A 13,898-nucleotide genomic window follows, 5' to 3' on the forward strand; every position below is an offset into this window, starting at 1 on the left:
GAGGCAGAGGCCCCTCCCACAGCGTCATGGGACCTGGTGCACACCTGCCTTGCAGTCTCCAGGGATGGGCTGGCACAGGCCTCGACTGTTGGCGAGGACACCCTGCCTCCGGCCAGCCGAGGGCCTGGCAACCAAGAACGTCACAGCCTGGGCCCTGGTCTCCCCGTAGTGTCACTGCCTCCCCCCAAGGTATCAATGGGTCACATGTTTGCTGTGGAACTCAAGAATAGGACTGAGAAAATATAATCTTCCAGGACGTCATAACCCAGCTGGCTCAGTTTAGCATCTTACTGAATATATGGTTTTCTGTTCATTTGACTTTTTTTAAACCTTATAGACTGTATTCTTTAGAGCAGCTTTAGGATGACAGAAAATTCAGTGTGAAGTACAGACAGTCCCCATGTGCCCCTGTCCTGAGTATGGTCCTGGGAGAGGCTGTCGTCACAAGGGGTCCGCGCTGTGGCTCAAGCTAGCCGTCTGGTGCCAGGCCCTCCTTGGGCCTGAGCTGGTGGGAGAGGCAGTGGCTGTGGCTCCAGGGCAGAGGTGCAGCCTTGGGGAGAAAGAGGGAGGGGCATCGCCTCCACTTCGGCCAGGACCGCACTCAGCACCCCCGTCAGCCCATCCCTACGGCTGAGAGCAGACGAGGCACTGAGGGACCCTTCCTCCGGGTGAGCCCCACCTGAGTGCGCATGGCACCCAACGTAGCAGCTCATTGCCTGGCGGGCCTGCCCACTCGCACAGGAGGACACTGCATTTTGCACAGAGGTGACACATGGCTTTGGGAGCCTGAGACCCAAGGCTCAGGGATCCGGTTGCTGCCCTGGGAAGGGAAGGTTGACCTCCAGTGAGGTGTTTGAGGGCAGCCGGGAGTGTTGTTCACGGGGAAGGTCGGGACTGGATCCAGAAATGAAAGATAATCTGAATATGTACAGGTGAAACCATCTGATGGCTGGAGTTTGGTTCAAAATAATACTGGCGGGTGGGGGGCCATGGAGAGGAGTGCTGGCTCAGGACTGAGCCATGGGGGGAAGGGCATCATAGCAGGCAACAGACACCTTCAGTAAAGATGCAAAAGAAGCCTGTAGTGGCTCCGGGCTCCCTGCAGGGGTGCCGGGTCCATGGAGCAGACCCCAGCCACGTGGGCCCCCCTGCTGCCCCCACTAATGGACCTCAGGCCCATGGCATGTGACCAGAGCTCAGCCCACTCAGGGAACACAGCCACAGGGCCCGGGCCCTGTCAGCCTCTGTGGCTCAGCCCCTGGACCACATCGGTGACCCAGTCTGTCCTCATGGCTGACCGTGGCCCCGTCTGTCCCTGTGATTGGCTGTGCCCACCTTTTTATCCTGTGGCTGAGTGTGGCCCCATCTGTCCCTGTGGCTCATCATGGGCAGGGCTCAGGTTCGGGGAGCCAGCAGGCAAGGCTTCACAGTGCCCCAGATGTGCACTGCCAGGAACAGCTCAGGGGTTCCTGGGGGCCGTGGAGCAGGGGGCTGCTCCTCCTCTTACCTCAGGTTGCTCTGCATCCGCAGGACTTACCTGCAGAGGGGCCAGCGGATGAGGACCTCCCCCCTGGAGTTCAGCAGACATAGTCAGCATGCCTGGTGCAGGAGAAGAGAAAATCCTAGCATGAGAGGCAGCTTTCCTGCTCCCTGTGTGTCTGTCTGTCTCTGTCTCTCCCACCTGTCTCTGTCTCCCTCTCCCCATCTCTCTCTGTTTCTGTCTCCCCTCCCTGTCTCTCTGTCTCCATCCCTTCCTTGCTACCCGCACCCTTCACTCACTCCCAGAGACTCCCTGGGCACCCACTCCTGGCAGGAGGGGGACATCCCTGGAGACCCTCGCTTCCCGAGCCCATTTACAGAGGCTGCTGAAAGGGGAGGCCCCAGGTCCTGATGAGCCCATGAAGGTCTCCCAGGGCACAGCTGGCTGAGTGATTAGGGCTGAGCCCCGGGGATGGATCAAGACAGAAGGAAGGAGAGGAAAAGAAGAAAAGGTAACGAGACAGCCTCCGGTGCCTTTGGGCACGAGGCCCCTGGCCCGCCTGGTGTGACTGGCACCCTCCGCCCCACCGCCGGGGTCATCTGCATCCACGGCCCTTCACCCCTACCCCCAGCTCCTTCATCCTTCACTGGGCTTAGAAAACTGGAGCGTTTTAAAGACCTAACTAGATACTTTGCATCTCTTCTTTCTGCAGGTAACGGCATATCAGGAGCCACTTGGCTTCTCAACACACAGTCACTCCACCCCCATCTGGACACACAGGGGGTTCTGAAGTACCAAGAGGCATTCACCAAAGACCTCCCAGGTTCAAGGATGTGACCACTACCCACGTGGACCAAGCAGGCTGGCGGGTGCAGCGGGCCCGTGCACCCAGGCTGAGGTTGGCCCTTGCTTTCTGCACAGCTCCAGAGTCTTCCAGATTTCTAGCACAGCCTTGTGCCGAGGGGCTGGGGGAGCAGAGGGCCAGCCTGCTCCTTGGAGGTGTGCTGGAAGCCCTGGTGGACCAGAGGCCGGAGCTGGGGGACGGGCGCCTGCCCGGCCAGAGCACCCCATCACCGCGGTCCCCCAGGCTGGCCACCGACCAGAGAGGGGCCTCCAGCCTCCCATAGCCTGTGCCTCCCCTGTCAGGCCCTGGCAGCTGACCCACGCCCCTGGGGATTTCCAAGCTCTTTCCCCTCTAGAATGTACAGTTCTGCCCCTACGCCATCTGCAGGGCCGGGCACAGCTGGCACCGTAAAGTGCTGAATGAACAGCCGTGTCAAACACACTTGTTATTGTGAAGTGCAGCATAAACAAACGTAAAGTGGGAGCCATGTGAACAGCTATTAGCCCATGGCCGGTGCTGCGTTGAGACAGCCCACGGGAGAGTGGGCAGCTCCCACCTGGGCCTCCGCCTGCCTCACCTCCCCCTTCCCACCCTCTGCCCTCCCAGGCCCCGTGAAGTCAGCTTGACCTCCTCTCCCGAAGGGCTGGAAGCCCTGGTGGACCAGAGGCCGGAGCTGGGGGACGGGCGCCTGCCCGGCCAGAGCACCCCATCACCGCGGTCCCCAGGCTGGCCACCGACCAGAGAGGGGCCTCCAGCGTCCCACAGCCTGTGCCTCCCCTGCCAGGCCCTGGCGGCTGACCCACGCCCCTGGGGATTTCCAAGCTCTTTCAGGGAAGCCCCCAAGGCTGTGCTGCTCTGAAGGGGCAGAACTAGTTTCAAGATCAAGGCGTCTGTGTCCCAGAGTAGGCAGGGTACCCCAATGAAAGCTGGCCTAGAGCTCCGTCCCGGTGTCCGAAGGCCTTTCCAGACGCCTGCCCGCCCGCCTCGCTGCGGGCCGCCTCCGGGGCCCCTCCCCGGTCCCCCTCCCCGGCCCCCGCGCCCGTCTCGGATCCCGAGCGCGCCAGGTCCGGGCGCCTGGCCCCTCCCCTGCGCCGGCCCCTCGCCCCGCCCCCCCAGCGGCCCCGGGGCCCCGCCCTGCAACCCCTCGAGACCTGCGGCTTCGCGGCGCCCGGGACCCTGGGACGGCGCCGGCGCCCGGGCCACCATGTCCCGGCGCTTCGTGGTGACCCCCGCGGCGGGCGGAGCGGGGGACGCGGGGCTCGGGCCCGAGGGCGGCGGCGGCCAACGCCCCAGCCCCGGCCGGGCCCCGGACCCAGACCCCGCGGCCGCCCCGGAGCCGCCGCGGGCAGACGCGCTGCCCATCCTGCGCTACTGCCGGGAACCGAGCCGCTACGGTAGGTGCCGCGGGTCCCGGTCAGCTCACGGCGGGCGTCGCGTCTGTGCGCCCTAGGGACGGCCGCGCGTGGCCGCGGGGTCAGCCTGGGATGGAGCCAGTGGCGCCTGCACGGCGCACCCCTGGGGGACCCTGACTGCCGCCCCGTCGTGGGCCCTGGAGGCGCTGCAGGCCGCCGGTTCGCTGTCTGCGGGGTTGGCCGGTACCCGCCGGAGGCCCTGTGACCCCGCTGCTCCTTGAGCCAGAGCATCCAGGCCAAGGCGCGCTCCGGGGGTGTGGGAGTGGGAGGAGGCTAGGAGACCCCCAGGCAGTTCGCCCGGATTCCGACGGGAGTTGGGGCTGTGTCCGCTGCCCGGCCTCTGCCTGTCCGCTGGGTGTTCCCCAGCCTCGGACCCTAAGCCTGGCCAGCCTGCCCAGTCCAGGGCCTTGGCCTGACCCCCAGCCGCTCGTGGGAACAGAGCCCTTGGGCACCGCTCGCCTGCTGGCCGCAGCCTCCTAGACAGCCCGCAGCCCTTCCTGTGCCCCCACTCGGGAGAGTTGGTGCTCCCGCATGAGGGACAGCTCCTTTCCACCTTGGCCTTTTGTTGATTCGCTGGGAAAGTTCTTTAAGATGATGATGAAGCGGAGCCAGGCCTCCAGGGTGAGCGATGGGCTTGCGTGGTGTGGGGGCCGTGCCCATGTGTGCGCGTGTGTGCAGATGCCCTCTTTAGGACTGTGCCTGTCTCCATCCGATTCTGCTGTGAGCTCCAGCTCAGGTGTGGGAGGGCCACCTGTTACTCTGGGTGGGGCAGAGCTCAGCTCCTGCTTCCTCCCTGTTGCCCCTTAGCCCTGGGAGCCAATTCTGGGGCTCCAGAACCTGAGTTTGGACCTGTGGTCTCATCCCCAGGCTGGAGGTCCTCTGCACCCCGCAGCCACTATGGCCGGGCTGAGGGGCACTCTCCAGACAGCTGAGACGTCCGCTTCTGCTGACCCAGGAACACACTCTTGTTGTCTGCAAGCTGGTGAATCTGCAGGTCACAAATTTGTTAGGAACCAGAGCAACTAATTATTTCTCAGCAGTTGTGCCAGGCTTCCTGTCTGTTCTGAGGGAAATGCTTGACAAAGGGAGTCAGCGGAGACTTCAGAGAGAGGGCGCAGGTGGGCAGGCTTCCTGAAGTGCGCGGGCAGCCGCGGGTGATGGAGCTGGGGATGCCAGCCTGGGCTTGCTGGTCCCCACAGGACCTGGGGCCTCGGGGTCCTCTTGCCTGGCAGATGGACTCCCCAGGGGCACTCTCTTGGCACGCAGTCTGGCCCCAGCACCCCGCAGGCATATGGCTGGGTCAGGCTGGCCCTCCAGGGCCCCCTTGGACCCCATTCCCCTCTCTGGGCCCCTCTGCCTCGCCCCTCTCGTAGCCCAGCTTGACAGCCTGTGCCCTGGGGGCGGGTCTGCTGTCAGGAGACATGCTCGGGTCTCCACGTGTCTTTATGTTTCTGTTCTCCTTGGGCTGCTATGTCTCCATCCTCAGGCTGACATGGGAGGAGGGCACTGCCCCAGAGTCCTCCATGTGGCACGTGGGAGACGGGCTGATGGGGCCAGGGCATCCTGCCGACCTGGCAACTCTCCTGTGTGTGGTTGTCCAAGGGCCAGACCTGCGTCCCCATCCCCCCAGGGCTGGGGATCCAGGTCACCATCCGTGCCCCACTCCAGTCCTCAGGCGTGGAAAGTGCTGAGCCCAAGGCCTTGGCTGTGCCCGCGCACAGGGCTGACCGTGTTTGCATTTTACTGTAGACAGCTGACCTCCAGGGTGTGGAGCAGTTCCAATCGATCAAATGATTTTGTGTCGTGCCCACTACTGGTGAACAGAAGACCTATGTTTGATATTTGATGCTGCCTCTAAGACAATATAACTAAGTGTAAAAAAGCAAGGTTTCATTGCAGCAGAGAGGCGCCCCTCCTATGAGTCTGTGCAGAACGTGCCCTTGTGCTGGGGTCTCCCTCCTTTCTGCTGAGGGACAGGACATAGACGATGTCCTTGTGTCCGCATCCCTGTCCCTGGTTGCAGCCAAGTGGGTGGCACCTGCGAGGTGAGGGCGGCGAAGTCTGCGGGAACAGGGCAGCCTGCTGGTTGGTCCCCATGCTCGCCCTCTCCTCCCAGAAAGGGAGCTCCTGCGGTGGCTGCAAAGGGGTGCCAGGGCCAGAAGCAAGGCGTGAGGTGGGCACGCCCCTCCTGACCCACCTACAGGGATGGAGAAAAGGGAAAGAGACTGTGCCAGGGGCTGCCCTGAGGACAGTGAGGTTCAGGGAGGGCCCCACCAGCCACAGTCTGCCTGCCCCCCACCTGTGAACCCCCGCCTATAGGCCACACTGCTCAGTCTCCATGCCCTGGCGTGGACTGTGCCTGAAGCAGACTGAGTGGGAGATTCTGAAAGCCTGTGGGTCAGGACCTGTGGACAGCAGCCTGACACCTCCATGGGGCTGCCTGGGAAGGGGGCAACCTCCTGGGTGAGGGGGCTGACAGAGCCAGCCAGAGGATGGGCACATCTGCCAAGGGAACACAAGGGCCTGGCAGCCTGTGCATCTGGGCAGCAGGGGCCAAGGACCCCGGTCTAGTTGGGCACTGCCCTGACCAGGGGAAGGTGGGTGGCTTGACCATCAGTCTACAGCTGCCCAGGTGGGGAGGAGGGGGTGGAGCAGATGCATGGGTGTTAGGACAGGCCGTGCAGTCCCTCTGCCATGCTCTCAGCTGTGCGGGGGCAGCAGCCTGAGCAGCACCGGCCTGGCTCTGTCCCTAAAGTCCCACCCCAGATGACAGCCCAGGCAGGTCTGCGGTGGGAGTGGGGTGGCCACAGGTCCGGGTGGCCACAGGGCCTGACGCCGAGGGGCCCTGGGGAGACCCGCCTGCCACACGTCTGCCTCTATTGCCCAGGCTCCTGGGGAGGCCAGCAGGCAGTGAGGGCTTCCCTGGGTCAGGCCGACCCTTACCTCAGCCCCTGCCTGTGTGTGCTCGCGGCCACACCCTGCCCTGGGACAGAGGCCAGGCCCTGATCAGAGGGCCGGCACTTGCTTTCCTCTGAATAGGGTGTTACAGCTGGGGGGCTGGGGGAGTCCCACAGCCCCTCATAGTTAGGCCTTGAGGGCCAGTATTGCATGTCTCTTGCTCAGAACACTCGAGGGAGTGTTTTATACATGTGTCATGTGTGTGTGTGTGTGTTTTGTATGTATCTGCCTGTGTGTCCGTGTGTGTCTATGTCCGTGCACATCTGTATGTCTGTGTCTGTGTGTCCATGTGTGTCTGTGTATGTATGTATGTCCATGTGTGTTGTATGTGTCTGTGTGTCTGTGTTCGTGTGTGTCTATGTCCGTGTGCCTATGTCCGTGTGTGTCTGTGTGTCTGTATGTTCTATCCGTGTGTCCATGCACTTGGTTTTTCATTGCTCAGGGAGGAGGTGGAGGCTGACCACCCAGCTGTGACGCTGCTGTAGTTTGAAAGCTCAGGCTCAGGGGTGCAGAGTGGTGGGGACGAAGGGGATGTGGTGACGCCGACAGGATGAGGCCCAGCCATCCTCAGACACTGCCTGCTGGCCCAACTGTGCCAAGCTCCAGAGTGAAGCCCTGGCCTCCGGTGCCTCTGTGCTCTGGGAAGTCAGCCTGCTCTCAGCGAGGTGCCCTCTGCCGGTCCAAGGACCCCAGAGAGCCTGCCTCCCAGCCCAGGCAGGGCGTCTGTGCATCACATGATGTCGTTCGTGGGCCTGGCCTTCGCACAGGGAGTCTGGCCATAGGTTTCTCCTCGGGAGTGTCTCAGGCAGAAGCCGTCTTTCCCTGGGCGAGTTGGGTCTCCCGTTGGAGTGCGGGTCCACAGCCTGCCGCCTGTCCCCCTCACTGCCGAGGTGAGGCCAGCCGGCTCTGGTGTCAGAGAGCCCGCCACCCCGCTGGGCAGGCTGTTTCCCTTTGGCTTAAATATTTTATGGTAGGGCCCATGAGTTGATCTGACCTCCTCACAGAGCCACACCGCCCAGGCACTCACAGCTTTGTGACTCTGCCCCGGCAGAGTTCTCACCAAACATGGCTTAACACTCCGATTTCTCTGATGCTTTCTGCTCAGTTGGGCCTCTTTTCCATGGGGGGGTGTCACGGGTTTTGAGGTACCAACTCCCTTTTACATAAAAATTACATGAGAGTCTGGGTGTTCAGGCAGCCATACCAAAGTCCTTAGCCCACTGGGAGGCCATGGGGGCAGGCTCAGGACCTCAGAGGGGCTGCCCTTCTGCCCAGCACTGCCCTCCTGCTGCCCTGGGGGTGGCCTCCACTGGGGTGCCAGCTGCCCTTCCCTCGCTTCTCCCAGCCAGGCCTCTGTCCCCAGGAGTGAGGCTGGGGATTTCAGTGTGCATCCACAGATGCTGGCTACCTACAAACATGTTGGGGGCAGTTAAAATGTGACTGCAGACACAGGGCTAAAAATGCAAGCGTGCCTCAGAGGACGCTAAGAGGACAGTCCACCACCGGAGACCACGTCTACAAATCTGCTCAGGTTCACTGTCCAGAATATGTGAAGAGCTCCCACAACTCAACAACAAAGAATCAAGCCAGTTAAAATGGGCAAAGGACTGGAGTAGACGTTTCTCCAGAGGAGACTTACAGGTGCCCAGGAAGCCATGGAAAGACTCAGCATCCCTGGTCCTCAGGGAATGCAGACCAACCCCACAGGGAGACCCCACCTCACACCCATGAGGGCAGCTTCTATGGAACGAAGAAAATTACAAGTGTTGGTGAGGATGTGGAGCAATCAGAACCCTCAGGTGTGCCTGGTGAGAGTATAAAATGGTGCAGCCACTGAGGAACACAGCCTGGCAGGTCCTTGCAAAGGTGAATGTAGACTCGCCGTGTGGCTTGGCACTTGCACTCTGACACATGATGCAAAGGGACTGAAAGGCACATGGGCGTAGATCTGCACATGGGTGTGTGCAGCAGCCAGAGGGTGTTAGCAGCACAAGTGCCCATGGACAGAAAATGGGTAAAGGAGGTGTGGAATCGCCATACAGTGGAATATCAGCCTTAAAGAGGAGGGAGTTCCGGACCCGCCACGGCACGCTGGACCCCAAGGACACTGTGTCCGTGGACCAGCCAGTCACAAAAGACAAATCCTGTGTCCCTCATCCGAGGTCCCTGGAGGAGGCAGATCCACAGAGACAGAAAGTGGATGGTGGGGCTGGGAGGGGAGGGGACGGAGGGGGTAAGTGTACACTGGGGACAGAGCTTCGGTTTGGGGAGATGGAAAGTCCTGTGGTGGGGGGGACACTGCACAGCACGTGAAGGTGCTTGAATTGAACTGTGGCTGGAAATATTAAGTTTTATGTTATATATGCTTGAATACAGTAAGAAAAATACCAGGAAAAAAAATATCAAGAAGGAAAGAAGGTCCATAAGGAAACTAAATCCCTCTCCCTCCCTGTCCCTCCCAGGGCCTGAGGGTCTCCTGTTTCTGGGAGGAGGGCAATTTGATTGAGTCAGTCCCCACCCCCCGCAGTCTTCCCGAGGAGTGGGCCCCTCCTAATCTGAATCTTCCTCTGCAAGGTGTGAGTTAAGATTCTGGACAGAGATATTTTCCCCAGGGATCTCCCTGTTTTAAATAACACCCTGTATGACCCTTCCAGGATGGTCCTAAAGGGGAAAAATGGCTGCTGGCTGGCACCTGCCTTCAGATTCCAAAAGGGGGCTGCCGCCTGGGACGGCCCCTTCTCATGCCAAGCCCAACCTGCTCTCCAGCCCGAGCCCTCAGAGGGGCCTGTGCACCTCGACTGAGGCAAGATCAGCCACTGCGAGACAGGTGGGACAGGGAGTGTGCATGTGTGTGTATGCATGTGTGGGTATGTGCTCGAGTGAGGTTTCTCCCGCCCCAGGAGGGCTGCCATCACACCAGCGTCCTCGCATCAGACAGTTTGAAAACAATGCCATGCGTCACCTTCTTGCTCCCGCACCCACCCAGGGAGTGAGGGGACAAGGCATGCTCCACATTGTCATCAGGGGCCAGGGAGACACAGCTCCCCAACCCCACCCACCCTCACTGGGTGTGGGGGACCCAGACCCCTTCCTTCTGCAGCAGTCCAGTCTGAACACCACACCCACTGGGGCTGACTGGGCCCCTGTGGGCACTCAGTGCCCTGGGAAGTTCCCCAAAAGCCTTGCTGGGCATTGGTGCCAACCGGTGGCACCGAGAGAATGTGAAAGTGCCTCCCTGGGGCCGAGAGAGCAGAACCAAGAGGGTGTGTGCAGGGAGACAGACTTTAGGGACCTGGCTCATGCAGTTGTGGCTTGGTGAGCCCAAGGCTGCAAGGGGGCGAGCGGGCCGCAGACCCAGGGACATGCCGCACTGCAGCCCACAGGCCATCTGCTGGCAGGACCCCTACCTGCTCGGGGAGGTCAGCCTCTGTTCCATTCGGGCCTCTGACCGACTGGACACGGCCCTGGTTTGGGAGGGTGACCTGCCTGGCTCCGCCTACCACCTTGAACGTTGGTCTCATGCGAGCACATTCCCAGGAGCTTCCAGAGCAGCGTCTGACCCGCCCTCCAGGACCACGGCCCACGAAGCCGGCACATCAGACCTACCATCGCAACAGTGAGAGGAGGTGCCCAGGAGTGGCTGCTGTGTGTGCTCAGGGACACGCATCATGCACACACCTGTTGCCATGGTGTGCATGATGTTTCACACCTTCATCTCAGCGTATTGCACATACTTTTCTAAAGAGAAATGCCTTTATCTTTTTTATTCTTTGACTCTAATTTCTTTACAACTGTGTTATAAAACCAATAGATGGCTTAGCTTCTGGCGATGGGACTCCCAGCTGTCAGTGAGCTCATTTCTGGCCATCGTTCTTCATGCCCACGCAGGCCTGGGTATCTGTTCACCAGCCCTTCAAGGTGTTTTGCATTTTCTCTGTAACTTGCAGCCAGCTGCTGCATTTTGGTGGTGTTTCTGTGGAGAGATGTGGTCAGGTTTCACCAGCACCACGACTGAGCATGCCTCTCTGCCATGGGGCCAGGAGTCCCTGACCTACTGTGCTCACTGCCACTGTGGGCATCATGAAGTCAATTTTAAGTGGCTGAACATGTGGTTTACTTTACAAATAATCTTGAGCTGCACAAATGCCGTTATGATTCCGAGATGAGACACAGCCAGCTTTGTGTCATCATAATGTTCCTAAAAATGGAGAAAGACAGTGGATGGGATACATGGGGTTAGGGTCTTCTCCCGACTTACTCAGGCAGACAGGCCCTGTGCATCATCCTCTGCAGCCCATCTTTAATTTTGGCACCCCACCTCCACCCCAGCCTGGTGACCTGTGAACCTGCCAGCAAATGCCAACTGTGGCTGATAAGTATGTACACAGACAGGATGATAAAGGGTGCAGGTGCCGTCAGTCATCATCCCCGTGGTGGGGGAGGAAGGCCCCTCTTGCCCTGGTTAAATTTATGCCTCCAGACTGTAAGGACGATGCTCAGGCCAAGGACTGGCCCCCCGTGCGCCAAGGAGAGCGCCTGGGGAGAGGCCAGCCCTGGGATGCCTAGATCTGGGCCTCCAGCTTTGGGGAAAGGAGACCTGAATGTGTGCCGGCTGAGCTGCCTGCCACCTGTGGGGCCTGTTTCACCTAAGTGGAGGTGAATGTCACCCGCCGGACTGCCTGTCTCAGCCAGGCCTCCTCAGAGACCACGCCGATGCCCCTATCCCCGCTCTTCCCTGATCCCCCAGGAGGCTCCCCCTGAACTGCCTCCTGCCATGGTCCCCCGAGGTCACTCTGAGCCCCTCTCGGGCAGCCCGGAGCCCTCCCCTGGGGCTGGGCCTCCCGTTGCCTGGAGACCCATGAGCTCAGGTCCCCCTGGACCAGCTGAGAAGAGCGGGCGGCACCAGGATCCTGGCCACAGGGAGGCCCAGCCACACTGCTCCGCATCCGTTTAGGAGCAGGGAGCTGGAGTTTAGCTGGAGGAGCAGGGAGCGCAGCCCTGGGACCCCTGGACCCCAGGCTTAGGCTCCCCCGGAGGGAGCCTGTGCGCCTGCTGCCAGCAGGGGCAGGTGGGCCTGCCCGAGCGCTGTGTCTGGAGCACCAAAGCTCCTTCCAGCGCAGGCTCCACACGGCTCCCTGGGGTTCCCCCTACTGAGCCAGCACTGGAGGCCTCACTGCTCCTCCCACAACCCCCAGATGTGCCACAGAGCACAGGCCACCCAGAGTCCCCGCCACCCAGAGAAGCTGAATGAGCTTGTAAATCAGTGGCTGCCTTTACAAAAGTAGACATGTTCCCTGAAATTGAGAGGGAGGCACCCTACCCTGTCCCTGGGCTGCCCCGTGCACTTTATCTCCACCAGGCATTTGAACTTTGCTCACATCTGGTCACACGCCTTCCTTGGGAGCCCAGCATGGTGCGTGTCCCCACCCATGGATGGGTGGTAGCTTCAGAAGCAGCTGGGAGGGTCCTGACTGGCGTCAGGGGCACAGAGCCCACCCGTGTCGAGGGACATGGAAGGCCGGGAGGCACACCATGCCGGCCACGCTGCTCCAGCCCAGCTCCTCTCGTCTTAATGCACTGAGCCACACCAGCCAGCAAGTGCCATGTGCAAATTTAACCGAGCAGACAGGTGGAGGGCTTTGCTCTCTTGAAATCCCACAAGACGGCACCAGATCACCGCAAGTTTGGGTTGATGGTGCTCATCTCCACCACTATGTTGGTGCATTTGTGGGCTCAGTCTCCCCTCTTTTTGGGCTGACAGGGCTGGACAAACCCCTCAGACCAAGACCACCCCACAAAGGTGTGTGATTGCGTGGTCATCCCCAGGAGGGGCCCCCATCTTCCAGACAAAGCTGAGTTGACCCTGTGGGACCAGCTCAACTTGACAGGTCAACAAGGCCAGGAAGTGTGGGTCCCCTACCAAGTGCCAGGCCCTGAACCAGGTGCTGGTGGGATGGATTGGTGCTCTGCAAGGAGCTGGCTCCCGGATGGCGCTGCCTCCCGGTTGGATCTGGGCTCCTACTTGTGCTGAGTGAGCGAGAAGGGCCTTGACTGCTTGGTGTCCAGCCCAGGGACAGTAGCATAGGCCCTGGGCCGGGGCCTGCCCTAGGATGGGCTGGGGACCCAGCAGTGGTTCTGTATCTCATCCAGGAGCTGAGGGGCTCGGGAATCGGGCTCGGGGCCGTGGGCTGAGCCATCTGCTGTCACTGCTCTTCACTCGTGAACACGCTCGCGTGAGTTTACGGAGCTGTGAACTGACCTCTCACTTGGCTGCACATCTGAAGAGGGAGGGAGCAGGGGCCAGGCTGTGCCTCCTACACCCCCAGGGCCCGCCCCAGGCATTGGCTTGGGGCCCTCCAAACCAGCCAGCCATGGGCAGTGCCCATCAATAAAGCTGGGGCGCACCAGCAAGGCCACCCACGGCTCCCCGTGTGCTCGGGGCGGAGAGTGTGGGAAGTCAGGACCGAGGGGGCAGGTTTGGCACAGTGAGCAGAGCCGGATCTGGGTGTGCGAGGTCCTTCCGTTTCTTTAAATGGGAGGACGTGATGTGCCCGAGTCCAGCGTGGCAGTCCCACGCATGCCGAGGGTGTCTGTGTGAAGGCTCCGGAACACCCTGCTGCCTTACTGCTGGTCCCTGGACGCCCTTCACTTCCTCCTGCCTCAGAGGCATGTCTTCAGTTTTCTTGTTATGAAGATTCAGGCCTGGAGCAACCCCCCTCAGTGCCAGTGTCTCTCCCTCATCCCCGTCCCCTCCCAGAGCTGGGGAGGCTGGGGTAGGTCCGTGCTGCCCCGGGCCCCGCTAGGAATGACTGGACTCTGGTGGAGCCGAGCAGAGGAGGGCGCCAGCCTCGTGCTGTGGGCACCTACCTGCCCACCGTGTACAGAATGGGAGGTCACACCTTGGGGGTGCAGAGAGGACCCCAAAGGAGGAGGGTCCTTCCTTCCACTCCTTGTGCATGTTCGTGTTCCTGTTCCCAAGGCTGCCCGGCTGCTCAGACTCTGATCCTGGGTGAAATGAGAGGCCTGCGGGATCCACACCCCAGGCGACTGGGGCCACCATCTGACCCCGGGTGCTGGACAGCAGTGTCAGCTCAGGGGTGAGGCCAGGCCTCCTCGCGCATCTTAGCCGCCCCACTAGCCTTGGGCCTGCTCTTGCCCCTGTGATCCTGTGGCCGCTGCTCATCCCTGAGGCCAGAGGGCTGTC

General features: G+C 61.1%; 1 protein-coding gene and 1 long non-coding RNA gene across 8 annotated transcripts in view; one reads left to right on the forward strand and one right to left on the reverse strand.

The window, feature by feature from the left end:
* Positions 1 to 367: 367 nt before the first annotated feature.
* LOC118971871 (uncharacterized) lies at positions 368 to 2,452 on the reverse strand. Its single transcript, XR_005060583.2, has 3 exons — positions 2,329 to 2,452; positions 1,538 to 1,599; positions 368 to 550 (listed from the first exon to the last, which is right to left on the reverse strand). It is a non-coding gene; the product is annotated as an uncharacterized lncRNA (long non-coding RNA).
* A 1,040-nt stretch (positions 2,453 to 3,492) lies between these two features.
* Positions 3,493 to 13,898, forward strand: part of SLC12A7 (solute carrier family 12 member 7) — a 99,786-nt gene continuing 89,380 nt past the window's right edge. For 3 of the 7 annotated variants that reach the window (XM_037015436.2, XM_037015427.2, XM_037015433.2), the window contains exon 1: positions 3,497 to 3,718. In XM_037015436.2, coding sequence (XP_036871331.2) covers positions 3,529 to 3,718 — 190 coding nt within the window. In that variant the 5' untranslated portion in view covers positions 3,497 to 3,528. Of the gene's footprint in view, positions 3,719 to 13,898 lie in introns of all 7 variants that reach the window. The other 4 variants (XM_037015429.2, XM_037015428.2, XM_037015431.2 and 1 more) reach the window with 4 other exon arrangements.

Source organism: Manis javanica, chromosome 1 (genome assembly GCF_040802235.1).
Source record: "Manis javanica isolate MJ-LG chromosome 1, MJ_LKY, whole genome shotgun sequence".
NCBI classification, from domain to species: Eukaryota; Metazoa; Chordata; class Mammalia; order Pholidota; family Manidae; genus Manis; species Manis javanica.